The 26,309-nt window shown below is 45.9% G+C and overlaps 1 protein-coding gene across 2 annotated transcripts in view; it reads right to left on the bottom strand.

The window, feature by feature from the left end:
- Positions 1-7,053: 7,053 nt before the first annotated feature.
- Positions 7,054-26,309, bottom strand: part of PDGFD (platelet derived growth factor D) — a 236,855-nt gene continuing 217,599 nt past the window's right edge. For both annotated transcript variants that reach the window (XM_034665655.1, XM_034665654.1), the window contains exons 6-7: positions 19,050-19,264; positions 7,054-9,532 (exon numbers count right to left, since the gene is read on the bottom strand). In XM_034665655.1, the coding sequence (XP_034521546.1) occupies positions 9,407-9,532; positions 19,050-19,264 (341 nt within the window). In that variant the 3' untranslated portion in view covers positions 7,054-9,406. The remainder of the gene's footprint in view (positions 9,533-19,049; positions 19,265-26,309) is intronic.

Consider the following 26,309-nt stretch of genomic DNA (forward strand, 5'->3'; position numbering starts at 1 on the left):
CACTCCAGAGCAAACTGAGTCATGTAGCAGGGGCCAGCTCTGGCGGAACGGTGACCTTCTGCGGAGGGTCACAGCGGGCTGAAGCCATCTCACAGGGAGGAAAAGCAGGGGACACCGTGGTTCTCAAAGCGTGGTCCCCAGCCGAGCAGCGCCACCATCCCCTGGGAACTTACACATGCAAAACCTTTTCTCACCCATGGATCGGAGAAGAATCAGACCGCCCGAGGATGGGGTCCAGCGCTCGGTTTCGTAATCCTTGTAGGTGATTCTGGGGCCCTTGTAAAGCAGAGAGCCACTGACGTAATCTGTTCCCTCCTCCTCCTCTCCGGTGAGAGCCCCTTCCCAGGAGCCCGGCCCGGCCGTTCCCCGGAGGACGCAGGACTCACGCCATTAAGAGCAGCCTCCTGGGAACGAGCCGGCGCGGGGCACGAGGCGCAGCACAGGGAACGCAGCCCGGGGAGCACCGACCGCGCCGCGAGCCGACGCGGCTACACTCGAGGGGAGCGCTCGGAGCACAGACGCGTGCGCACCAGCGCGTGCCACGATGAGCGTCACGGGACAGCGTGCGACGTCGTGCGCCGGCTGCTTCCGCCGTAAACAGGAAGCGGGCTGGGAGCCCGGACCGCGCCGCTTGCCGGCGGCGGTCGCTTGTTGCCTTCCCTTTCAGATTCTCCTTACTATGAAGAACATTTGTTGGTAAGATACCTGTTCTGAATCTAATCGGAAACAAGCGAAAGCATTTACCACTGTATGCTCCTGCACAGATAAAATATTCAAATGTAAGATAAAAGAAAGAATAACAGCAAAATAGACGTGCCTCCGGGGACAGAGATCCGGGTGGAGGATTGGAAGGAAGAGCGGAAGGACGGAGGCCGAGATGTTCGGCGTGACCACACGCTCGTCAGATTGCCGTCTTCCTTCCCTGGCTTTTCCTGACCCTTAACCCCTATGCAAGGTCCCTCTGTTCGATTTACTGTCACCTCCCTCGTGGTGTCCAGGCTCCTGGCTCTGAACGCCAGCTCGGTCTGTGCACCATGGACAGCCCTGTCCCTGGCCGGCTGCCCTCCTCTGTCCCTGCCTGCAACAGGGGTGCTGACCAGGCGCGTCCCCACTCAGACTGCGGATCCCAGCCCCGCCTCGCCTCCCATGCCAGTGCTCTGCAGCTCAGGCCCTGAGGCTCCCTCCCACCCCCGCTCCGCCCCACACCCTGGGGCCATCTTTGACTCTGTCAGTCCTTCTACCTCCCCGCAGGCTGTCCACCAACAAACCCCTGCAGGGCTAGCTCCCCAATGTTCCGGGATCCCAGCACGGGTCGGCTTCCCCACGACCACCAGGGGTCTGGACCACCATCGCCTGTTGCGCGTGCTACGGTGGCATTAATCACGTCCTGCTTTGTCTCCGAGCCTCTGCCCCACACCCTCTTCTGTCTGCTCTCTATGAAGCCAGAGCTCTTTACACAGGAGTCAAATCACCGGATTCCTCTCCTCGAGTCCTGGAGAGGTCCTGCACTGCCGAGCCACAGAAAAACCTGTAACCACAGACTTCTTCTTTCTCAGGAGGTACAACAGGTATGAGTCATCGGGGGCTCTGCTGCACCGTCAGGGAACAGAGGCTCTTGCACAGGCTTCCATGGCCCCCGCAGCTGGAAAGCGGGTGCGGAGGCAGGTGGTGTCTTTCTAGGATTCCACTTCCCCCCTCCCCCTCATCGGCTGAAGCCAGGGGCTGTGCTGTGCCGCAGCGTCCCAGGGGCGCGCAGCGTCCCCGCTCGGCCTGCGTGTGCAGGCGGCTGATGCAAATCAGGCTCGCGGGGTCTGCTTTAAGCCGCGGATCATCTGGGGGAGCCCTCTTTGACATGTTTCTCAGCCTCTCCTAGAGTCCCTGGACGAGTCAGGGCATATGTTTGGGTTTTGTTTGTCTTGATCGTGGCGACGGCAGACGCTCAAGAGAGCAGCCTCACGTGGCAAGCACATCTCAAGTCCTCGCTTGCGTCGCGTCTTCTTACATCCTGTTGTCCGAAGCAAGACTTGTGGCCAAAACCACAGTCAAGGTGAAGCCAGGACACGTGTGCGGATGCAGAGGAGGAGTGAAGAACTGGGGCAAATAACCCAATCTGTCACACGACTAACTTCAAGGGAGCCGGGTAATAAAATCCCCCTGTGTGCCTGGAAGGACAATTTGAAATGTTTGTTGAACCCAACTAACGATCCTTAGTGACATCGATCAGTGTCCTTACAGTGGTCTAAAAGACGCAATAACATCTGGCTTCTATTAGTTTCCTCACTTCATCTCCTACCCCTCAACCTAGCTGATGCCATTCCAGCCCCACGCCAAGCAAGCTTGTACCTCAGGGCCTTTGCACTTACTGTGCATTCGGCTGGGTATACTCCTTTATCAGCTATTTCCATGGCTTTCTCCCTTATATCCTTTGGGCCTTTATTTTAAATGAATACTTTACCTAATTGAATCCCCTCCACTACTGACCCCCTTTCCCTGATCTTATTTATCTGTAGCCGTAACATTTACTTCTTTCTCACATAGTATGTACATTTTACTTATCATCTGCCTCCCGTCATTATAAACTCTTCAGAGACAGGGATTTTGGTCTGTTTTGTCCCCTGTCCCCAGTCCCTATAACTGTGCCTGCATATACGACAGTAGCCATTTAATGATTTTTGTTGTTGAATAAATGAATGAATATCCTGGAAGGTAATAGTTTTCAAAGAATCATCCAGGCCCAGGTGTCCACAGATCTGAGCTTGAGAAACCCTGTTCCACGGGAAGCGGAGAGGCCCTGGTCACAGCGGTTCTGGAAATTGCTTCAGGTAATCACTGTTTTACTGCCTGTCTGTGTGACATGGTAAGAATTACAAGGACAGGAATTGAGATGGTATTACTCATGGGTGCCTTCCCAGGACCTCAAACAGTGCCTGATACATTGTAGGTTCTCAAAAGTAATTGACGACTGAATCACTGAGAAAAGGTATAATATGAAAACCCTAGATCTATTCTAGACACATTACATTCTAGACACAAAACATGAGTATGATTAAACTCTGGCTCACCTCCTTTATTTTGAGATCAATTTGAGAACCATACCATTCACAACTCTGTGGCTTTTAGTCTATTTTAATTTATATGAGAAGAAAAAGTAATATTTGCTCCAATCTTGTGCAAAAGTTCCTGTATTTCTTGAAAATGTTTCCTGAAGGAATATGCCTCCTCCCACTGATACGACAGCAATAACTTTTGGTTCCCATCGAACTTAGGTGGGGTGAGCTGGAGTGGAATTCAGAGAATTAATTCTTGTTTGTTTTTGAATGTATTTTTGAGTAAACAGTGGACCAAAATATTTCCTTGTTTTCCTTTTTTTTCCCCAGTTAATACACTTGCTATTTGGTCTGGGCTTTTCTCTCCTTCAGGACGAGTGCAAGCTATCGTTCTCAGTGCAGCTAACTTGTGCATCTGTTCACGGCTTCTTGTCGGAGTTTCTCTCACACCCAAAGGTCTTCACTTCAGCATGTGACACAGGGACAAGTGATCTGTCATGCAAACCTCCGCTTTTCATTTAGGTAATAACCAAGATCGAATTTGGTATTCAGATAAGGCTTAACCTGAAAAATATCAGGTTTTTTTTTTTTTTTAAACAAAATAGGGGTTTAGGTGAATCAGCAAAGTGATTGACGTCTATGTATTGAGAGCACACTTTCCCAGGAGACCCAGAAATCAACTTTTTCTTTTAAAAAAGAAGAAAACAAACCCGACTCTAGAATCTAAGATTTAGTGAAAGACTGCACAGGTCTGAAGAAAACTGAACGCGCCCCCTCCCCAATCCTGCTGCATCAGGACCTTCCTCAGAGAGGTGAAATCATCTAGCATCCACCTGGGAGTCGAGGCCCCGCTCCCTGGAGACATTCTTGACCCTGCTCTCTCCCTCATGCTCTACTTTTGAGACAATTACAATCTCTTCTCTCAAAATTAGCCTCTCCTTCCTGCCTCCCTAGTGTTCTGTGGGAAATACTCTCAGAAGTCCAGCTCACAGGATTTCTTCCTCTAGGACATGCCCTGAGCCTGCACTGCTCTCCTCATTGAGTCATTAAGACCTCCAAATACTGTTAACTTTCCTTGCAGCCCCAGTCCATGCATACAGCACTTTCTAGAACTTCCATAGAGAGCCTGCACAATCACAGGGGGCCTACACCCCTCCTGTCTCTGGCACCTCATCCCGAGAACTCTGAGGAGCTTTATAATTAATATTCCTACCCCCATCCTTCCTGCAGGTTGCTATTTTCCAAAATGCAGACACGTCCTGTTGGAAAGGCTCTATCTCACCCTTCTGATTTTGTAAATGAGGAAACAGGTCCAGAAAGCGGCCGGCTGGCTCACTGAACCCAAGACCTTCTAATGTTCTCTCTGATGCACTGTGACGCTTGCAGCCCCACTACACCTAAAAGACCCCGTGGCTTCCTTTTCTCCATGTAGAGGACAAGACTTTGCTAGCCATCCTCACAAGACTTTGTGGAACCAGCTGCTTTTCTGCCTTTTCAAACCTACCACCAATTATGTCTCCTTCCTGCCATGTTACTTTTCATTCCTCGAAAGGCCCACGTTCACCTTATGCATTTTTGCTGGAAGATCTTTGTTCTTCTTGTTTGTCCCCCTAGAATATCTATCTCTACTCTTATCCTCTGTTGTGAACCTTGTGTTTTGACCCCAAAACAACCCTGATACATAGTGTGTTTTAATACATTTTGTTGTTCAGTGAACAAATGAAACATTGAATTTAGTCAATTTTTCCCCATATTGACAGTGGCTAGGTATCCTTTGAAGTCAATAAATATCCACCAGCATATTCTGAACTTTGTACCAAAATGGACAATAATAGCAAACATTCACTTGGCATGTTCAAATCTCAAAAAGCAGTGATTTATTAACAGTTGGCATTGTAAAACTATGATGTGTTCACTTGGGAAACCATTTGCTTTCCTGGTCTTGAATGGCCCCCACCTCCTGTGTCTTTCCAAAGCAGACCTTGGTCCTGATTCTCTCTGACCCAATGATTGGTGGGTAGAGACTGGTGAGAAAGAGAAGGAATGTGGGGGTCACAGTGGGAAAGGAAAGGCCAGAAGATACTGGAACAGAATGAATTTGTAATATGACCTCAACCAGAGACATGGAGGTTAGAGAACATGACCCAGAATATGTTCTTAAAAGAGAACCTATATTATAGGAATTATGTAAAATATAAATTGAATCCAAGAGTGATTTTAACATTTGGTTCCTTGCCACTAAACCTGGCAGCCCGATTTCTTGGCCCATAACGTGTGGCATGAAGTACATTAAGCTTTGTGACCAACTCAGATCCACTCCCTTCTAATGTGGTTGGCTAAAGAATTTTTAAGATCTCTATAGAAATGAACTTTATTTTAAAAAGATACACGTTAACTTGCAAATTGAGGACTTAACCTGAAGGGCAAGCATGAAGTCTGAAACGAAGCGGTTAGTGGCTCATGCATCCCCATGGCTGATGCCGTCCCCTGACACTCAGGAGATCCCCCAACCCGCACCCCAGGGCTGCCATGTCTTCAACTTGATCTTTAAAAACAACACAATTTAAGTAGATGTCAATAAAAACCAGTGAATTATAAATATTCTCTCTTCTAGCATATTTGATCAGAACCGTCAATAAACAAAATTGTATTTCCTGGGATTTCAGGCATGAATACTAATCTATGAATTTTAATTTAATATTCTGCCAGAGGATCCTGGGAGGATGTGAACAATTTGGACATCTGTTAAGTTATTCTTGGAGTAAAACTGGACACATGTATAACTTCAGGAAATAACATAAGATGATTAAGGTATCTACATTCAGATACTGTGTGTGTGTGTGTGTATTCAGATAACTTGTATATATATTCAGATAACTTGTATGTATATTCAGATAACATATATATTTAGATAACTTGTATATATATACTCAGATAACTGTGTGTGTGTGTACATATATATATATATGTATGTTCGGATAACTTGGATTTTTATATAAAAATCATGTTAGCTATATAGCATGATTTTATATAAAAATCCAAGTTATCTGAATTAACTACCGTGCACAGCATTATTTGATTCCTTCCTGTCCCTGCCCCACACTTTGACTCACACATTAGCTGGTATTTCCGGTGGTAAAATTGATTTTTGGTACAGAATACACGTCTCTACTCCCTTCCCCCAAACAACCTGAAACCGCTCAGCTAAATCAAGTGGCCGAGTTTCAGCCCACACGGAGCAGCTGCTGTCCTGCTTCTGGTAGGACGATGACAAAGACTAAGCTGCAAGCAAAAGCTCGAATTTGTGCAGTGAGGACAGCTCTCTTTACACTTTTCAACCCTGCTCCCCGTCCGTCCCCTGATCATACATCAAAGTCCGCAGGTGGGCAGCCCCTCATGGGTCTCCCTGAGCTGGGGGCACGCCCCCTCTGGCTGGGAAGGGAAAGCTTCCAGGGCAGACAGAAGGGAGATGAATCTGTATGGTCCTGATGTCAGGCCCCTAAGGACAAGACAGGCTGCGAACTCTCTTCAGGGAAGAATGTCAGCGGAGACTACATTTTATTAGAAGGCCAGTGGGGAAACAGACGAAGAGGCACAGACACAACAACAGGACAGCGAGACCTCAAGTCCCACCCCACTGCCTGGCTTTGGGACAGGGACAGAGCGAAAGCCTGCTCCAGGGGACAAGGTTGGTGCCGTTCCCACTTCCTGAAAGCAAGCTGGCAGCCGTCACCCCATCTTGTCACCCCGAAAACCTGCATGCATTGCTGAAAGTAAGGTCGTCACGCTCTGTACCTTTTAAAACTGCAATTGGGAACTAAATAATGGTGTAGTTTTGTTCAAAAGCAATCTGTATTTTTCATGAAGGTAAGAGCCATGTTACATTTGCTATAGAAAGATGCCGTGAAAGGAAAAAGCTGCGTGTTACTAATATGACAAAAAACATAACAAATTCCACTTATGAAAGTGTTCTGCCCTATAAGAACATATTGAATGAAAGCCAATATTCCAGGTGAGTGAGCCATGCAGAAATGCAGATTTATTAGGGTTTGTTTTGAAATGTAATTTGTACAGCGAGCTTTTTTATTCCTTTGATGGCAATGAAACAGATTTATTGGCTACATGTTGGACGTGCAATAGATAACAGATAACCAAGGGAGACGTTTTAATAAAACACTCAGGAAAGAAGAAAGAAAAGTGAGTGAATATGTCTGCTTACATTTCAGCTAATAAATAAAAAGTACAGATAGGGCTTTAACCGAAAACCATCCCGGTTATTGCAGCCTGGAAGGTTTATTGAAAATTGGGGAAAACACTTGAATTTTTCATACTTACAGCTACGACGTGAGCTGCATAAGCCAGAACGAGGTGACACACGTTCTAATTTGGGTGCCCACGCCGATGTTTTCACGGTAAACGTGCACGTGCTCGTGAAGGGGACGAGCAGTCCCGATGGTGAGGGTGTCTGCTTCGGCCACTTCTGACTCTGCTCTGGGATTCTGGGCCACTGAGCAAGACAGGGATTCCAGCACTTCCATCCCCCCCCCCCCGGCGGTAAGAACCTGGGTGTTTCTAGGGAAGTTTGGCATCTTCAATAAGAAATGAATGGCCTTTCGTCTCAAAGAGCTGAGAGGAAAGGAGGATGCAACTGAGGACAGTGGAGAACGTGCCCTGTGCTTTGAAGCGTGAGTGTGTTTAGGCCCCTTCCCTGAGCCCGGGACTTACCCAGCCTGCCCCACACCCCCTCACTCAAGGCGCTTCGAGTCACTAGGGCCCTAGACTCACGGAAGAAATCGGCTCTCCTTTTTTGTTTCAAGGCAGCAAGAAAACTGGGGCTTTCTCGAAGTAGCCCTGGAGCTATCTGGATTTCATGATGCTCTCTCTCAAGAGCCTTGCTCTGTAGAATGATGAATCACTTCCTACTCCAGAAGTCAGCCTCCTTTCCAACAGACACTGAGGACCCAGGGAAGGAAGATGACTCTGAATACCAGTAATGACCACCGGTGCGAACTCAGGGTCGCGAGTGGTGGGGCAAGGCCAAATTCCTGTTCCTGTAACTTGCAGGACGGCTTTTCAGAACAAGCTCCACAGACCTGGAGAGAACCACACACCCAGATCGGATTTCACTTAGTTCAGAAACAGGAATTCAGAATGGCAAGTGAGGGTACAATTAGGAATCTACATCAATAAAATTGGGTGGTTTTAATACACGAAAGCTTTTAGGCTATAAATAATTCATGATGCTTGCCAAATTTAAATGCCATTGTAAATCCACCTTTGTATATCAAAGAGACAGGAACACAAAAGCAAGAGACATAAAATGAATTGGCATAGTTTGGAGAGTTTGGACCCATTATTAAATATGGATCCAATCAAATATTCCACCTGATTTCCAGTTCTGTTAATATTTCTACATTCACTGTTCTAACTTTCAACTACCCAAATCTTTCAATGAACACTATTTTGAAAGGCTCGTACAGAGTCCCCATGTCATTTTCCAAAGGAGTTACTTCTGTGGAGGGGTTTTCAGGAAGAAACAGTTCAAATTTCTGCTACAGTTAATAAATTGTCTCTGGGAGGATTATAATAAAATTTTTTTGAGACAGGTGTTAAATGAATTTGCATGCCTCAGCAAGATGCATAAAAAGAAGACTTAATGACTTAATTTCTAAAGCATCTATATTATTATGGCATGCTTCTGGAGATGGGTAATTATTGTCTACATAGGTAAGCATGTAGTGCATCCCATGGGAAAAATGTTAGGTCTGTGCCTTTTCCCCAGAAACCATAGCTTTCTTTTTTTTTTTTTTTTTTTACACTTAAGATGTATATATAAAGAAAAGCTCATTTATTGGTTTTTAATATAAAAGGTGCTCTCTTTAAAAGAGCAAGATCCAAGACTGTTTTGTGATTCAAATTTAAAAATAAACAAAACAGTCTTCTGAATCTTCCAAGGCCATGTTTCATGTAATTTAATATGTCCCTGAATTTGTCAGAAGATTTTAAGGGTCTAAATAACTCAACCATATGTCAGCTCTGGTGTACCTGGTTGTATATACTGAATAAACCATTTGATGTATTTATGCACAGACACGGAAAATATATACATGCGTATACATATGTGTATACATTCTCCGACACTATTATTAAATGCAATCCTATACTCTGGGGTACAGAAGTTGATGATATACCTTTCTACTTGCCATGGCTAACAAAGCTAGGTTGAAACTCAGCAACCACTTGTATTCATTGCTTTGCAGGCTAAGTGAAGTTCGGTTGCTGGTGGGCAAGGGTCTCTTACCACACCCCCCTTAAACTAAAGATTCGTTCATGCTCAGTGTTAGTATGTGCACATTCTCTTATCGAGGTGGTCTCGAGCTGCAGATGCAATCACACCGCTCGTGGTGATCCAACTGGATGTCAACGAGAGCCATGTGCTTCGCTCTGCCCCTCCTCTTGAAATGGCCAGGCTCGAACTTTAATACCTAGGACAAGAAGCATATTTCCTGTTAGAAAGCCCTGAGAGTTTAGCACAACTAGATACCCCTTAGGCTCTTTTTGACAACTGGTTCCTTTGAGAAGCCAATGAAAACTATGGACTTGCTATCATGATGCTCTCCTGTAAATTTTTACAGTCATCACCTTCCTGGCGTGGAGTGGTCTGTGATCACAGAGTAACGTCACCTGCGTTACCAGCCCTCAGTACCAAGATGAGCTCGGGGGTCCTGGCAGGCACTTCTCGATAGCTTTCGAAGGCCCTGTTTCATGCTGAGTGTTGCTCCAAATACTGTCATAAAGATTCTTCTGAACAGAGCGTATGTTATGGGTAAATACAAAACCGAGCATTTATTACTTCTGTAGACAGAACGATGAAAAAAGTCATGAACCTAATACAGCAGTGTGGCTAAACGTTTGGTCGATGTAAAATATTTTGCCCTGATGAAGGTGATTAGTGGCCATAATTAAGTGAAAATGTGTTTATGTTCTTATACATTTGTTAATATACAATACCTTTTACAATTCAAAACAGACCAGGCTCCATTAAAATCTTCCTACGTAATATCTGTGTATCAATACAGCATTTCTTCGTAAAGTATAATCCTTAATTTTTTTTAATTAATAAGTTGATTATAACGACGTGGATGGAGCTAGAGAGTATGATGCTAAGGGAAATAAGTCAGTCAGAGAAAGACAAACACCATATGATTTCACTCATATGTGGAATTTAAGAAATAAAACAAATGAGCAAAGGGGGAAAAAAGAGAGGCAAACGAGAAACAGGCTGAACTACAGAAAACACACTGCTGGTGACCAGAGGGGAGGTGGGTGGGGGAAGAACAGGTGATGGGGACGGGGTAGTGCACCTGTCGTGATGAGCAGGGGTGATGTATGGACGTGACTGCATTGTACACCTGAAACTGATACTACATTGTATGTTAACACACTGGAATTTAAATGAAAACTTACAAAAATCTAAGTTGAAACATGATTTTAGTAAGTTTACATGGAAGCTAACTTCTTCCCTGCTGTGGGGTTGCTAAAATCAAATATTGCTCATCTCAGACACAACTACTTGGAAAATCATATACATGCGTCCACAGACACTACTTGGTCAGTTTACCTGCTTCTCTTCTATATGTTCTTACGTTCCTGTTAGCCTTTAACTTTTGATTTTTTTTCTATTTTCCTTTCAGAAAACAAACTCCGTCAGATGCTACCATACAATGATGTTGTATTTTATAGTTTTCAAAGGATTTGCACAGACACGTTATTTCTTTTGCCCTCCAACAAATCTTGTCACATAGGAGAGGAGGCATCCTTAGCCCCATCTTATAGACAGGAGGACTGAGACCCTCAAGGAGGCCATGTGCCTTATGCGGGGTCTTCTGGCCATTTGGACTGGGGCACAGGGCTCTGTCCCCTAGGGTCCTAGCACACTGGGACCAATGCCTCTTCAATGTGCCCATGACTTCCTTTTGTGTCTCAAGGGGTGTTAAGCTCCACATGGGACCTGGAGCGGGAACTGAGATGCTCTGGCTGGCAGGCTCTGGTCCTAGATGAAGGCTACCTGTGGCAAAATCTTGTTTAGAGTCTGCGGGACTTCTCATGGCATTCGTCTGATTCTTGACTATGAATTCTCTTGCCAGCAATGTGCTCATCTTCACATCATTACCTGCTTCGAGTCACAAACAGGCCAAAACCATTGGCAGGAAAAGCAGGGTGAGAGTCCTCAGCACTTTGTAACCCTTCATTTAGCCGGGCTGGGCCACAGGGGCCCCAGTGAGGAGGAGAATAAGTCACCTCGTTTGTCCCATGTTCGATCCAGCTCTGGAGTCTAGACTCGCTAACACACAGTGGAACACGGATTCCCACATGCAGCAGGGCTTCGGAAGAATACTTATGAGTACAAAACAAGGGGGGAAGGGACTCCCTACAAGAGTTCATGCCAGGGCCACAAAGACTCAAAAATATCTGCTGTTGGTAAAGCGGGTGCAAATGGCAGGTCTGATAGCTACGTCTATTGCTCTCTTGTTCTCCTGCAACTCTGCTAGTCTGGCAATATGTATCGCACAATGTCACCCGATTTATTTTGTGTTGTCTCTATTCGTCGGGTTAAAGTGCTTCGAGGGCAAGGACAACAGAAACTGCTACTAAGATCATTGAGTATCTGCCAGATGTCACACACTGTTGTAAGGGACTTTGCTAGTATTATCTGGACTTCCCTGCAACCCTCTTAGCTACTGTTCTAATTCTCATACGTAAGGAAAGAGAGATTAAGCTAGTTGCCCAAAGTTACAGAGTTGGCAGGAGAATGGGTGGCACTGGAACTTGACTCCAGGTGGATGAGCTCACCTGTGAAATGGGAACTGATGTTCGTATGGCTCAGCAGCATGTTGGGAACACAGCAGCTGGAAAAGAAACACCCGGGGCAGGGAGGTGCCAACGCGGAAGTGAACGCTCCTATTCTCTCCTTTTCACCTCCTCCTGCGTCTCCTCTCATTACCTGTCTCCCTGCACCTCCAACAAACACAGGGACAGACACACAAGCCAGGAAATAAAGCAGAGGCCAAAAAAAGGGCCCCACGCTTTGGGCCACTTTTAACCCTTTCACAATTCTGGCAGAAGATTTAAAGTATGAAGAGCAGAATTACAATGACATCTGCCCTTGTGTGTGTGGCTCCTGTGTTCTCTCCTGCTGGGAACTACAGGGGAAAAAAAAAAGATGTTGCTTCTTCATACAAAAACAAGTAAAAACAAAACAAAACCAAACAAAGAATGAAGATTGCAGAGCGTCTGACATTTTGGGGTGCTGAATGGCCCCACCCACAATGAATCGGCAAGTCCAGCTGTGCTATATTTGGTCAGAGTGCCTCGGAAGGGGTTAGAAGTTTGAGTCCTACAGCTCCGCCGAGAATCTCTCCAATACGCATCGGTCACTGTGATCCAAGACTCTACGTAAACCAGATTTGGGGGTCTGCAGATGTAGGGGAGGGAAAGGACTCCTAAGACGATGGCACATGATAAGCATAAGGTCATGATGAAAGCCGCATGACTTGTGATGACCGCCCCTGGACATTCAGGGCTCTGGTGATTCACTTTCTCATTTGACGGCAAACAAAAGTGCGTGCAGTGGGATGGGCGCAGAGCCAGGGCAGCATTTCTAACTGGTCTCCTGATGGTTCAGGGGTTTTCCCTGTGTTTTATATTAAGCAACGTGAGCACAGTATATATGTGCTTTGCTGATAAGAAGAGAAAAATGAATTGGCAGACACTTTCCCAGACAAGACAGGAAAGCACTGTTTGAACAAAGTGGAAATTGGACTGCTTTCCTGGCTGATCACAGCACTGATGTTCAAAGCTTTCAGACCATGTAATGGTAGGTGCAGGTACACAGCATTGAAAGGAGGAAGAAAGCAAAGCCGACTTGAGAGAGCCTGGAAAGTTAAAAGGAAGTGAAAAGCCTTCATGTGGGAAGGCACACTGGCTGGTGATACGTTGTCTGGTCACTTGTAAAGGGAAGGAACCACTGCATTAATTACAGTCGCTGAAGGACACTTACTAATAGGAACCATCCCCAAATGCTTTCCTATTTTCCAGCTAGGGTTCACAGCTGCAAGCACGCCCTGAAATAAAAATCCACTGACGAGCAGCAAGCCACTTCCTACAACCTGTGGGTGGAGATGGAAATCCTGAACCCTCTCCACCACCTGGAAAACCACACGAAGCCAGGCAAAGTTAACTTTTACTAACTGGAGAACGACTAAGCCGGTTGGTGGCTTTCACAACACTACACAAAGTCAAAGACGCGCAGTCTGCAAATTACCACATCACGAAAGATATTTCACCTCGGTTGCTCGCCTCGTAGCCAATACACCACTGAATGAATCATTACCATAAAGCTATTACACTAATAGAACAATACTAGGCAGAAAAGCTATCTGGTGAGTTGGGTTCTTCTCTATTGGGAATATAAAAAAAAGGTTGTTAAGGCCTTGTAATAGTTCTCAAATTAATGGCTGACATAGGAACACAAACACGTATTTCAGGACCAATGCATTGTGTAAGCTGGACTTATTAAGAGTTTATGTAAGATTCTCCCCAACTTCTAAAGCAGGAGGTATTTCGTATACATATAGCTTCTGATCTTAAGAAAAAGCCTCCTATTTTTGCTTCCATTTTGAGCTTTTCCATGCTTCTAGACTTTATGAAAAATGTGCAGAGAGTTTAGATTCTTAAGGGCTGCTAGTCCATTTTTCTGAAACCTAAGTGATTACAAGCAAAAGCATCTTGAAAAGGGAGAGCACGTTATTTTCTGCCTGGGTGATTACCAAACTTGCAGGCAGCAGTCCCAGCTCGCGGAGCATCGTAGCGGAAGGGCTGATTCCACGTCATAAGACAGGTACTCGGTAAGACAGACACCGATAACAAGAGTTTAGCTATGCTTCCCTGGCCAATGAAGTCTGCAGGTGACCAAAGGCTGGGATTATAGTCAAGGTCCATAAAACACTCATGAATACTGAAAATGCAATCTTGCTCTCTGTAGACATTAAGTTTTCTGGGAGCATTCTGGGGTTTGGGGTGCACTCAGCTGCAGGCCAACCTTTAAAGAACTAAGCCGTTCCACAATTTCGACAGCACCTTTCAGGGCTCATGACTACCCACTGAAGAAAACGTTCACAGAAGGCTAACCGGACACCAAATTCAGCGCACAGAATTCGCAGGGAGGACCGTTCATGTCACAAGCGGTCTTGTCTACTTGAGGAGAGCACACCCCCATGCAGGTTTGCAAAGCAATGGTGGGAAGCTAGGTCTAGAAGGGAAGGGGTGTGCGCATTTGGTCATACTTAAATGTAGGGTCCATTCACTTGGGGAGTCATCGAGGCTGCAGGGAAGCCAGACCTCGCAGAAAACTCCACCCACATCTGTTCTGGGCTTTCCAGTCTTCAGCGCTCGCCTTTGTCCAGTATCCCCATGAGCTAAGTGTCAGTGGTATCACTGATGTGTTGAGTGAACTTTCCATCAACATTAACTGTTCCGATCACATCTTTATTCCTTTACATTGACCTAGCACTTCCACCACCAATTTGCTTATGTTCCTCACATAATGTCAGTAAGGTAGGATCTGGGGGTAGGATAACATAATAGTTAATGGATACCATGTAATTTAGGGTCTGCCTGGGAACCCAAAATTGTGGGTTACTGTGGGGACGAAGCGAGGAACCCACACGTCCCTAGGCTGCCCCTCACATGGCAAAGCTGGAACCAGAGGCCATGTCTTCCTTTCAGTCAGGCAATGTTTTGCTCTGTTGCCCCATCTCTGGTCGGAAACACAGCCTTGGGAGTGTGGTCTCACAGTCTCACCCAAAGGGAGAGAAAGAGGACGAAGCAGGGAGACTCTACACTAGCCGTAGAAATGCAATTTCCAGAAAAACAATAGAGACTTTCTTGACTTTTGTTATAGTTGGTTATAATCAGAACCCCAAATCTCACTGCTTTTGTCACAGAGTAGAAACTTTTTGGAAACAACTTTTTTTTCTTCTGTCTCCTTGATCTCAATTTCCAATCTTTGCTAAATTTGTTTCTATGGAAGATGCTTAAACATGTAAAAACTAAAATTACTATTCTTTTATCCCAAATCTGATGTTCAACAGTTTAAAACTTTTAATCAATCTTTTTGTTCATATATAAATACCTGCTTACATTTCCTAACTCTTAAGCTGTAATAGGAAGCACGTTTTTTTTTAAGATTTTATTTATTTATGTGACAGAGAGACAGACAGCCAGCGAGAGGGAACACAGCAGGGGGAGTGGGAGAGGAAGAAGCAGGCTCCTAGCGGAGGAGCCCGATGTGGGACTTGATTCCGGAACGCCGGGATCACGCCCTGAGCCGAAGGCAGACACTTAACGACTGCGCTACCCAGGCGCCCCAAGGAAGCACATTTTTAACATGAAATTCTAGAGTGAAACAAAATAATCCTCTAAAGTCATTATTTCTTTTCCATTTTGCCCAGAGACAGGAATGGTTGTGCCAGAAACACAAATGGGACTGGGCTGCACTCTTCAATACGGCAGCCACCAGCCCTGCGTAGCTGTTTACATTTAAGTAAGTTAAAATCATATAAAATGCAAAGTCCGGTCTCCTGTTTGCATCGTACACATCAGTGGCCCCCCAACCACATGTTGCTGGAGGCCACCGTCCTGGGCGGGGCAGGGAGGGGAGATTTCCATCACTTCAGAAGGGGCTACTAGACAGGATAGGTGGGTACAGCAGCATCTCGACAAAATCACGACAGGAAAGACAGAGAAATTAACTTCGATCTTTCTCTCTCTGCTTTGTGAGTTTTTGGCTCTTGCCTGAATGTCCACAGACAGGGAACCAGATGATGAAAACCAGTTAAGTATTAATTTAAAAGGTCACCGTATTTCTAGGGAACATCCTGTTCCTTCAGGGAGCATTATCAAGGCAAGATGGGAACTGAACTGAAAGCATCCTCTAATGGTCTACACGTTTTCTGGAACCTTCCTTTTGAAAAATCACTACCCCGAAGCGTCTTTTGTATCCTATACATTCCAAGAGGCATCAAAGAACTACTGGGAGCAAACAGGAAAAATACCTTAACAGGAGACCTACAAACTTTTGAGAACAGAAAATCATAAAGGAGGTAACACTGTATTGCACAGTGAAAAATGCTCAACCCCTACTCGAGCAACAGCATGACCCCTGGAAAGAACAATTATCTAAGCTTCATTAGAAGCCTTATCATTTTTCAGATTTTATGCCTTAAACCCTGAGTGCTGAAATATTTGCACAGAGTCACACAGGCCTGCGTATGTGACAAGTTCCAGTTACCCCCTTAAGGGTGCTCGTGGCCCATGGAAACTCATTTCACATCTCATCAGTTACAACCAGAAGCTAGGGAAACCGGTTTCTCGTGTCTCTGGGGTAAGAACACAGACACGGAATAGAACAAAGAACCTGGATTTTTCCTCATGAGCCTCGCTCAAGCAACCCCCATTGCTGGAAATGGTACAAGCCTTCTACTCTTTCCCAGGAGGCACTCAACAGAGTGATCACCACGACATCGTGCAAGGGATTTTAGGAGTCGCGGGGCAATGTGCCAGGCACGTTTGTCCTAGGCATGCAGCGGCTGAGACAGTGATTGATGCTGTTTTGTCCCTTCGTCCAGCGCCTGGCAGAGTGATTTTGTGTAGAGCTCTGCAAACCCCAGGAGTAAAAATATTGTGATACAATGTTTCAAAGAGATGCTTCCGAGAGCAGTTTCCAAAAGATGCTGACATCTCAGACCTGCTCGTGTGATGAAGAAAGATCAAGGGCTTCCCTTTCTAGATATTAATTTGAACAGAAATGTACAGGTAGCAGCTGTGCGGTGCAGAGACAAGAGAAGCAGCGAGAGAAGGGCCCTTCAGAGTTCTTCAGCTTGAACTGTCTGGGAGGGGAGGGGCTTAAGGGGTGGGGCGCATGTTCAACTCTGCCATTTCCGCAATAAACATTTTAAAAACCGAAGCTGTAACTTCTATCTGAGCAGAGTCCAGAGGAAAACAACGCACTCTACAAATAGATCAAAAGCCTGCACTTGAATGTTTTCCTCAGCGTTGTGCCTCGGCAGAGATCTTGTCACTCCCTGGATTATTCTAACTCTAGCCTGGTTATTGCATTCTTCACTGATCCTCAGGGTATGACTAATATGACAAAATTCAGGTTCTTAGATGCAAAGGACAACATCCAATCTAGAGTTCATCAGGTCATACAAAAATAAAACACAATGAACACAGACTATAATATTCTCCGGACATGAAAACATTTTTTCCCCCTTTGAAAACTGCAGGGTGGGGTAAGAAATTCTTGACTAAGAAAATAAGCTTTATGTAGGTCTAAAATAATGTGTTTCCCCGTGTAAGGTAAGCATGGTCACTGTGGCATTGACTTCCTACACTTCCCAAGTTGAAAATACCACTATGACATATCCATTCTCCTTTAGCTCCGAAGTCACCTCTCAAACTTGTTCATATTGTTTTATTGTTTGCAGGATTAACAAAACAAAACAAAACGCCCAGTTTTACAAAGCTGGGTGCTTTATTTAGGGAATACTCTCTAGTCCTTTGTTCTGGTGGATACAGAGGAAAAGCAGCTCAAACAAGCCTTTCTAATGATAATATCTGCTTCCTTGTTTAGATTATATTCTCAAGCACATTTTTTAATAATATTTTTTATTATACTATGTTAGTCACCATACAATACATCCCTAGTTTTTGATGTAAAGTTCAAGCACATTTCTGTATGACGTTTCACATCTTACAAAATGCATTCCATATGCATTATTTTATTCGATCTCCAGAATCACTTTATAAATGATTGTCTGATATAATTTCTTAGTCCCATTTCACATATGTGAAAACTGAGTCTCTAAATTTTGTGACTTGTGTATGCTCCCATGATGGGGAAGTAACAGCTGCTGCCAACATCAGGAGTGGCTCTGACTGTCCTTCAATCTACTCTTTCTTTAATGCTAAGTAAAGTGCTGTGAGTTTAAAAAGGAAAAAGCACAGTGTTACTAGTGGTAAGAACATAGACGTGGAACACAGATCTCTGCTCTCTGCAGAACTCTGTTCTCCCTAAATTTTTGTTCCTCCTTTATCTTCATATTTACTTTTGTTTAGTTTTGCATACTTTCATAGCTAATTCCCCAGGTAGCACTCCGCAGTATTTGGGATACATTGGCATTTTTGGAAGAAAAATAATATCATATTTAGAGAATTAGAAAGTGTCTCTATTTTCTGTCAATCTACATTTTGCTGTCTTCACTCTGCTTAATTTCTTAAGGACCTAATTGAATTCAAGTTTGGACCTTAAAATTAGAATTCTTAAAGCAACCTAGATTTTGCAGGGATAGGCTTTATGAATTCTATAATATTACCACAAAGAGGCCATGTAAGCTCTGAATCACTGCATCATGCATTTGATTATATAATCTAACAAAGATATTGTCCCACAGGTTGTATTATGATGATGAGAAATAAAGAGTCCAGGGGCGCCTGGGTGGTTCAGTCGGTTAAGTGTCTGCCTTCAGTTCAGGTCATGGTCCTGGGGTCCTGGGATCGAGCCCCACGTTGGTACCCTGCTCAGCAGGGGAGTCTGCTTCTCCTTCTCCCTCTGACCCTCTCCTCCACCTCTTGTGCTCTCACTCTCTCTCAAATGAATAAATAAATGAAATCTTTAAAAAAAAAGAGAGAGAAAAAAGAGTCCATCCTTCAGGAAGGACTTAGACCCTCTAGGGCATGTGGCTTGGCAAGTTTAGCTCATGTATAATTTCAGCTCCCAATCATCCCTCTGGCTGGGTGCCTTTGTGCAGTGAACAACATGAACAACTGTACCCAGTGGCCCGGTCCAACACCCTACAGATTACATAACATTTGAGCTGGAAAGAACTCATATGTTACAGTGTTGCAGCACTGCAGCACAGACGTTTGAGAAGGGCATACCTCATGATACTTTTTCACAGTTTTCCCAGAGCTGCACATGCAGGATTTCCAGCTGATGGTCCCACAGCCACAGTTGCCCCCACAGCGCTGCACCAGGAGGCAACGGGGAAAGAAGACCACGTGCGTGAGTTTCAGCTCCTCTCTTAAGTTGACGGAGTAATTCCTGGGAGTGCAACTGTAGCGCTTGACGTCATCATTGAGCCTGTCCAGGTCGACTGCAAGAAACACACAGGTATGAGCGAGCACATGACCCAAAGCAAAAACTCCCGGCGGGTGTTTTGGGGAAGGGGGTGGGAAGATGCTGTGCGAATGACCTTAATGCAGAGATCGAATCTGTCCCTGGGATCTCAGTTATTAACCTAACATGGAAGGTGGAAAATCTGATTCTCTTTTGATCCCATTTGCCCTTCCAAATAAATACATAAATAATCAACGACAGCAAAGGAAAAACAAAAAACTCTCAAAAACCTTGGCTAAATCTTTATCTTGGTTCAAATTTCCTTGTACCTTTTTTAATGTAAAAAAAAACAATTCTGAGGAATGAAAATGAAATGTTCAGCAATTTAAAATAACTGCCTTTATCTTAAAACAACAACAACAACATAAATCGCTTCTTGATTCTAAATAAAACCTGAACTCTAAACCATTATTTATTATTATTTGAATTATATCAGGGATGCATTAGGGACATCTACTCTATTGTTTGGCTGGTAATGAAATTTTACAGGGAAGTGTGAAGAAGGAAAAGGTTTCAGCTTCATTTTAACTCCAAGGTCAATCAAAATGTCAAAGAAGATGGCACTCAGGAGCTGTGCATGTGATGGGTCTTTGCGGGCTGGGTCCTAGATGGCAGCAGAGCACATGGGTCAGGCTGGCTTTGCAGCAAAGCTGCGGCTGCCTGGCCACCCGGCAGCCAGCAGGAAAGTGACCCGACTGCGTCCAACCTCTTCTTCCCCATCTATAAAATGTACACGGCAGACTTTTACCTACTTCACAGCAATATTGGCGGGACTGAATCTAGTGTGCCCGGCACTCGGTTATTGCCGATTAAGATTATTCATCTTCCTTCATTTCGATCTTTCCTCCGCCTTTCCTTTTAAAGTCAAATGGTCCAAAATTAAAAAAAAAAAAAAATCAGGCCTTTCTGTTTCTCTCTGTTGGTCATGAGTCTGGGTCAGTGATTGTCGAGGGGGTGTGGTTACTGGGACTTCTGTGAATTAAGAGCATCACCCTCAATTTTCAAATTCTAGTCACAGATATTTACTTGAATTAATGTTATATTATTGTATTTACATTGGCTACATTCAACGTTCTGGAAAAGCCACCTGATCCTCCCTGCACTTGGCCTGCGAGCCCTCTGACCACGCCCCAGAGTGCTTCCCTTGTCACCGGCCAGGAGGGCACAGGAGGAATCCCACAAAGGCCAGGCAGACCGCACCAGGCTTCCTCTGGACCCCAGCCCCTGCAAGTGTCTTAGTCTCAAACCCAAACTTCTTGATAGGCAGTGAGAGTGCCCTTCTGGGGTACAGGCCAGAGGCTAAGGATGCTGTGGGAGAACGCACGGGAGGGAAACCAAAAGCAAAGGAGGCATAGGTGGGTGAAGAGTCCCCTTAACAGCACGAAGTCCGCGGAAAGTCTGGCCATATGGCCGGGTGACCCCGTGAATAAGGAATGACTGACAACTGGATTGCTGCCCTGCCCTGAGAGCCTTTCCATATGTGCAACTAGGCTTTGATTCTCAAGGGCAGGGATTCTTTTCCCCCAACTGCTATGTGCTGAGCTCAGGACACTGGGGGGAGGGGGGTGCTGAATAATTGCTGAGTAATTTCTGTACGTCATTTATTGCTGTTTTTTCCTTCCTTTGCAAAGACATGTCCTAAGTTTAGCTATAATGAATCCAGATTTAAATTGAATGAACTGTGTCTTGGGAAAGGAACCATTTTATTGGTGCGAAAGCCCAGGAAATGATGGCAAGCAAAACAGGAAGGATTACATAAATGGGTTAGGAAGCGCAGCCACAACCCATTACAAGTGTCACCTTGAGATAAACAGTGACGCTGAGCAGTGCTGTGCTGTGGACAGGGCTGGGGCGGCGGCCGGACCTGCCATGGGTGATCACGGGCGTCTGTTTGGTCTCATGCTGAGGACTCAAAGAGTGCGGTTAGCAAGGGGGGGTGGTGGGACGTGGGAGGGCGGAGAGTGACAGGCAGGGGGGCACTGAGGGTCTCTAGGTCAGCCCCTGCTAGGCACCTTCCGCCTGTCACCGCACTTCAAGTGGGGACAGTGGGAAACTGGGATTTGGAGCTCTTCCCCTTTGGCTCCAGTTTCTGGCACATCTAGGAGAATGGGGGCATGGCAGGTCCCCAAGAGCCGAAGAAGACGGAGCTCCCTGGGGCAGTAGTGGGTCTGGGGCAGCGAACGGCTGCAGCCTTCCCTCCAGGATACCCCCGAGCACCGCAACAGTACCCCTGTTCTCCGGGGTTCAGCTAAACCCCCAGGTGCCTTAGCGAGCCAGGAAAAGGCACGTCCTCCTTACTCATGTGGAAGCAGGACTGTACACTGGGCAACTGTTTTACGGACCAGCACTGGTCCGCTCCGTGGCCTGCATGCCCTGAAGAGACGTGAGACGCTGTCCGTTTTCTGCATCCATTCACTGATGTGACCGGTGCCACCGTGGCCCAGGGTGACTGCCGTGGCATCCAGCCGCCCCGCGTCTCTGTGGACTGAAACCACCAAGGTACTCGATTTAGAACTCGACGTAAAAGGTTCTTCTGAGTGGATGCAAACACCTGCGAGGCGTGACTGCAGGCGTTCTGCAGGGGACACGGGTTCCTCGTCAGAGGAGACAGCTGAGGCTGCACCCAGAGCAGGGCACAGACCAGAGGCTGAGTGGCCAGCGAGGCTCTGGTGCGTCCCCGCCTGGGGGCTTTGCTTGAGCCTCCGGAGGGAGATCCAGGGAGAGGGCCGTGCTTTCCATTCCCACTTCCGTCTCCACAGAGGAGTAGGACAGGGCAGCAAGAACGTCCCAAATGTAATTCAAAGGCCCGTGAATTTCATCTGTTTTCCCTTATTTCACCCCAATGTGTGTAATGTTATAATCCCTCTTTCGCTGTCCTTTTGAATTTGAGTCTTGTCTCTTCCTGGGTCTTCAACACCCGTTTTCTGGGCTGGGCACTGACGATCTGTTGGAAGGGCTGAGAAGGGGCCGCCGTCCTCAAAGGCTTTCCCTAGACACGCCGGTCCGATGTGGGCACTGCTCAGGGCAGGGGGAGCACCCCTCTTCTTGCAGCCCTGGCCTCAGAGCACAGTACTTGCAGAAGATCCTTGTGCTGTGATGAGCTCTGGGGTCTGAGCACTGGGTGGGGACGTGTCAAGCAGGACAGTATTCCGTCTCCAACCCACTGAGGCTCAGGTGTGGGAGGACGGAGAGTCAGCCTGGTCTGTTTGATCCCAGCCACCTCTGCCTACAGCCCTGAGTCCCAGGAAACCTGAGAAGCTCTTCACATACATGCCTGCAAGACCACCACGCCCAATGCTATGAATTACATACCATTATTCTCTCGCTTTCACAAGGCAGGAAACTGAGCCTCTGAGAGGTTAAGAAAAACACTTGTCCACAGCCACACACCCAGTCATGGCAGAGCTAGAGTGTGAATCCAGGCTTTCTCACGCCTCCGCGAGCTGACAGCCGTGGTCTGAAGATCTGAAGGGAGGTGCAGAGGGCAGCTTCCACGAGCCATGCTGGAGTCTCCCCACTGGAGTCACACTTGCAGTTCCAAGGACCAGGCTTTCCAGGTGGGTGACAGACCGTGACCTGCCATTTTCAAGATGTTGGCAATGATGTGCACCCAAGCCGTGTGTCCCGTGCGCACACATTCACTTACCGGGTTCTGCCTAACTGCCTGGAGCCTACTTCTTCCTCGGCATCCAACAACATAATGAGTTTCTCTGTTTCCCCTGATTTGAGGGAGCCTGTGTCTATGCACAATCTTCACTGCAAGAAAAAATGAGGACAAACGCCTTCTTGCCCTCACCCGCCTGTGGTCTTAGTCATGAAAACTTGTTGGAAGCCAATGCAAAGAGCTGAACGGATTGATAACAAAAATCTGTCTTCAGAGGGAACCCACACTGGAGCCCTAAAGATCTTTCTGATAGGACAGATAAAGCCAGGACGGGCGCACCTCGTGGCATTGTGTCTCGGTGGATACTTGGAGGTTCCGCCTTTTCCCCCAGATTGCAGGTTTGTGGCAGCCCCAGGCTGTGCACGTCTATCGGTGCCATTTTCTCCCAGCAGCATTTGTTTACTTTGTCGCATTTTGATAAATCTCACAATACTTAAGACTTTTTCATTATTATCATATCTGTGTGGTGATCTGTGATCAGCGATTATGACTCACTGAAAGCTCAGATGATGGTTAAGTATTTTTTAGTATTAAAGCATTTTTTAAGCTACAAACATTGTTTCTTCAGACAATGCTATTGCACACTTGGCTACAGCATGGCGTAAACACAACTCTTACACGCCCCGGGAAACCACAGCTATTGTCTGACCTGCTCTTTTGTGATATTTGCTTTCTTGCTGTGGAATAACGGGGCTGGGACCGAATGCGCCGTATGTCCCACGTGTGCCTGCACTGGGGCTCGCACACTTGGCACTCACGGCGTGGGTGCTGGTCAACTCATGATAACATTTTAAAGGCCTTCTGTAAGTGGATCATTTCAAGTGTTTTTGTGAATATAAAAATTCATCGTGAAACAAAATAATGTCCTCCCTTTGAATGTAGGCAAGTGTGGTTTTTTCTCTCCATGCATGTTTAATTCACTGCCTGTTTGTTTAACAGGAGGATGACCCCGGTGGGTAGTCTCTAGGTGTCAGGTTTATTGGCGGCTTTCACCGTGCTGGTCTTCCATCCATCTTTACTCTGCTGTGGGTGTCGCTAGCCTTATCTTGATCTCCCTGAGTCCACTGGAGTCTCCAGTTAAACTTGCACATGTTCTTAGAGCCAGGACGCATTTTCTAACGATCAGACCAAGGCTTTACAGTGCTAAGGTTCTGTATAAATTCCTTCAGCATGCGTTAATGTGTACGTGTATATATTAGTGCACGTTAGCATGTGGTAAGGCAGGGGAGGTGATGTGCTTGAAGTGGGGCCATATATATATATACACACGTCTAATTTATTAATACCACACTTTTGCCGTTCTATTTCACTTTCTCTAGCACTCAAGTGTACCATGTCATTTTAGTCTTCCAGGGCTCAAGTCAAAAGCCACGTTCAGGGGCGCCTGGGTGGCACAGCGGTTAAGCGTCTGCCTTCGGCTCAGGGCGTGATCCCGGCGTTCTGGGATCGAGCCCCACATCAGGCTCCTCCGTTATGAGCCTGCTTCTTCCTCTCCCACTCCCCCTGCTTGTGTTCCCTCTCTCGCTGGCTGTCTCTATCTCTGTCGGATAAATAAATAAAAAATCTAAAAAAAAAAAAAAAAAGAATTAAAAAAAAAAAAAGCCACGTTCAGCCTCCCTGTCCTCTGACCCTCCGACATGCGCTCGCCACGCCTTCTCTGCCCTGTTACAGTACCTACTTCACAGACCTTGCTTTGTCACTGTCTTTTATTTAGGTGCTTCTCATCCATTAAAATAAAAAGTTCTTGGAAGCAAAGAGTTAATCATCTTCTGATCCCTCTTCTCCTGGTGCTTTGTCCATAGTGCAGAACCCCAATGTAGGTCACGTAAGTCCTGCTCTCCTAAAACCACGTGCTTTCAACCAGGTCCTGCTGAAAGAAATACGGCATCTCTGAAGACTGAGCATGCCATTTCAGGATCTTTGAAATAACTAAGTCCAAAAAAAAAAAAAAAAAAAATGAAGTCCCTATGACACCCCAGACAGCTGTTTCTGATTTTCCTTAAATCTTTTGTGACTCTGAATGGATACCCATAAACTTAAAGTCAGGGTCAGAAAAAGTTCTGGACATCGGCAGCCCCACTCATCAATCCAGATTTCCTTTGCAAGGATTAGGTCTGTAACAATGACTACCTGAAGGACTCAACCTGCTGATGGTCTAGGTGAGGACTGGGAGGCGAGATTCTAGAACCAGCTCTACCGAGGATGAATGATGACGCATGAAGAGGACTGGCACCAAGACCCACGGAACCTAGGAGCAGGGCCACAGGGAAAGGAGGGCGTCCAGAAGGCTCGCTCCCTGACCAACGTGCTCAGAAATACACCCTTCGCCATGGGGAAAGGACAGTCTGTTACATAAAACACTGAAAATGAGACTTCGATTCTACAACACAGATTTACGAGGCTTTGGGTGAGGGTGGGAGGTAAGGGGTATGTATGAATAATTGTAGTATTTTATACCAAGTAACTAGGGTTTCTCAGCCTTTTTCAAGGTTCATAAATTCCCCAGGAGGAGTCTGTTCATCTTTACGGACATTACAACCTCACTGTGATTTTCAGATTCCCTCTCCCATAAATCAGCACATAATTGTGAAAACTGTTTCCACACCTCAAGCCCACTTTGGAAGTGCAAATAAATCTGGAAAGAACGATGATTTTGTTACTTTTAATGAGAAAATATCAGGATATTTTAAACTTAAAATCATGAATTTCTTGACTCCATTTGCTGGTTTAATTTCTAAAGAACGGACATATTTACCACATGTATTTGATTAACCTAAGTCACAAGGTTCCCAATTAGACAACACCAAATTTTGGGGGTTTAAAAACATTGCTAAGCAATGAGTGAATGGACATGTACTGAGCACCTACTGTGTGCCTGGTTCTCTGTAAGATACTGTCATACTTGCAACTCTCAGTGAATTCTGATAACAAATCCTCGTTGCAGACACGACTTCCCCATACATGTGGGACCCAAGAGGCAGAGAAGTTAAGTAACCTGCCTAAGGTCCCTGGACACATAGTAGCTCTTTGACAAACACGTGCAACAAAATGGATGAGCGCATGGCCATCTGCAAGGCACTGAGCAAGGCATGAAGGCAGCTGACATCATCAGAGGGCAATTCTCTGAACTCTAAGGACTGTGACCTGGTGGGACGTGGGAAGTACATCTATGCAACGAAAAACAGGAGAACAAGCTCGGAGGTGAACATTTCAAGGAGACCGTGAAACATCTTTCTCTCAGGAGCTGGACTCTGAGTTCCCCCAGCCTGGCCTGTGCAGCGAACAAACCCAGATTCATGGCATGGCTCTTTCCTTTGCAGCTGTCACAGGACCTTTCCGATTTTCTTTTAGTACATAA

The sequence above is a fragment of the Ailuropoda melanoleuca genome, chromosome 8, assembly GCF_002007445.2.
Source record: "Ailuropoda melanoleuca isolate Jingjing chromosome 8, ASM200744v2, whole genome shotgun sequence".
Taxonomy (NCBI): domain Eukaryota; kingdom Metazoa; phylum Chordata; class Mammalia; order Carnivora; family Ursidae; genus Ailuropoda; species Ailuropoda melanoleuca.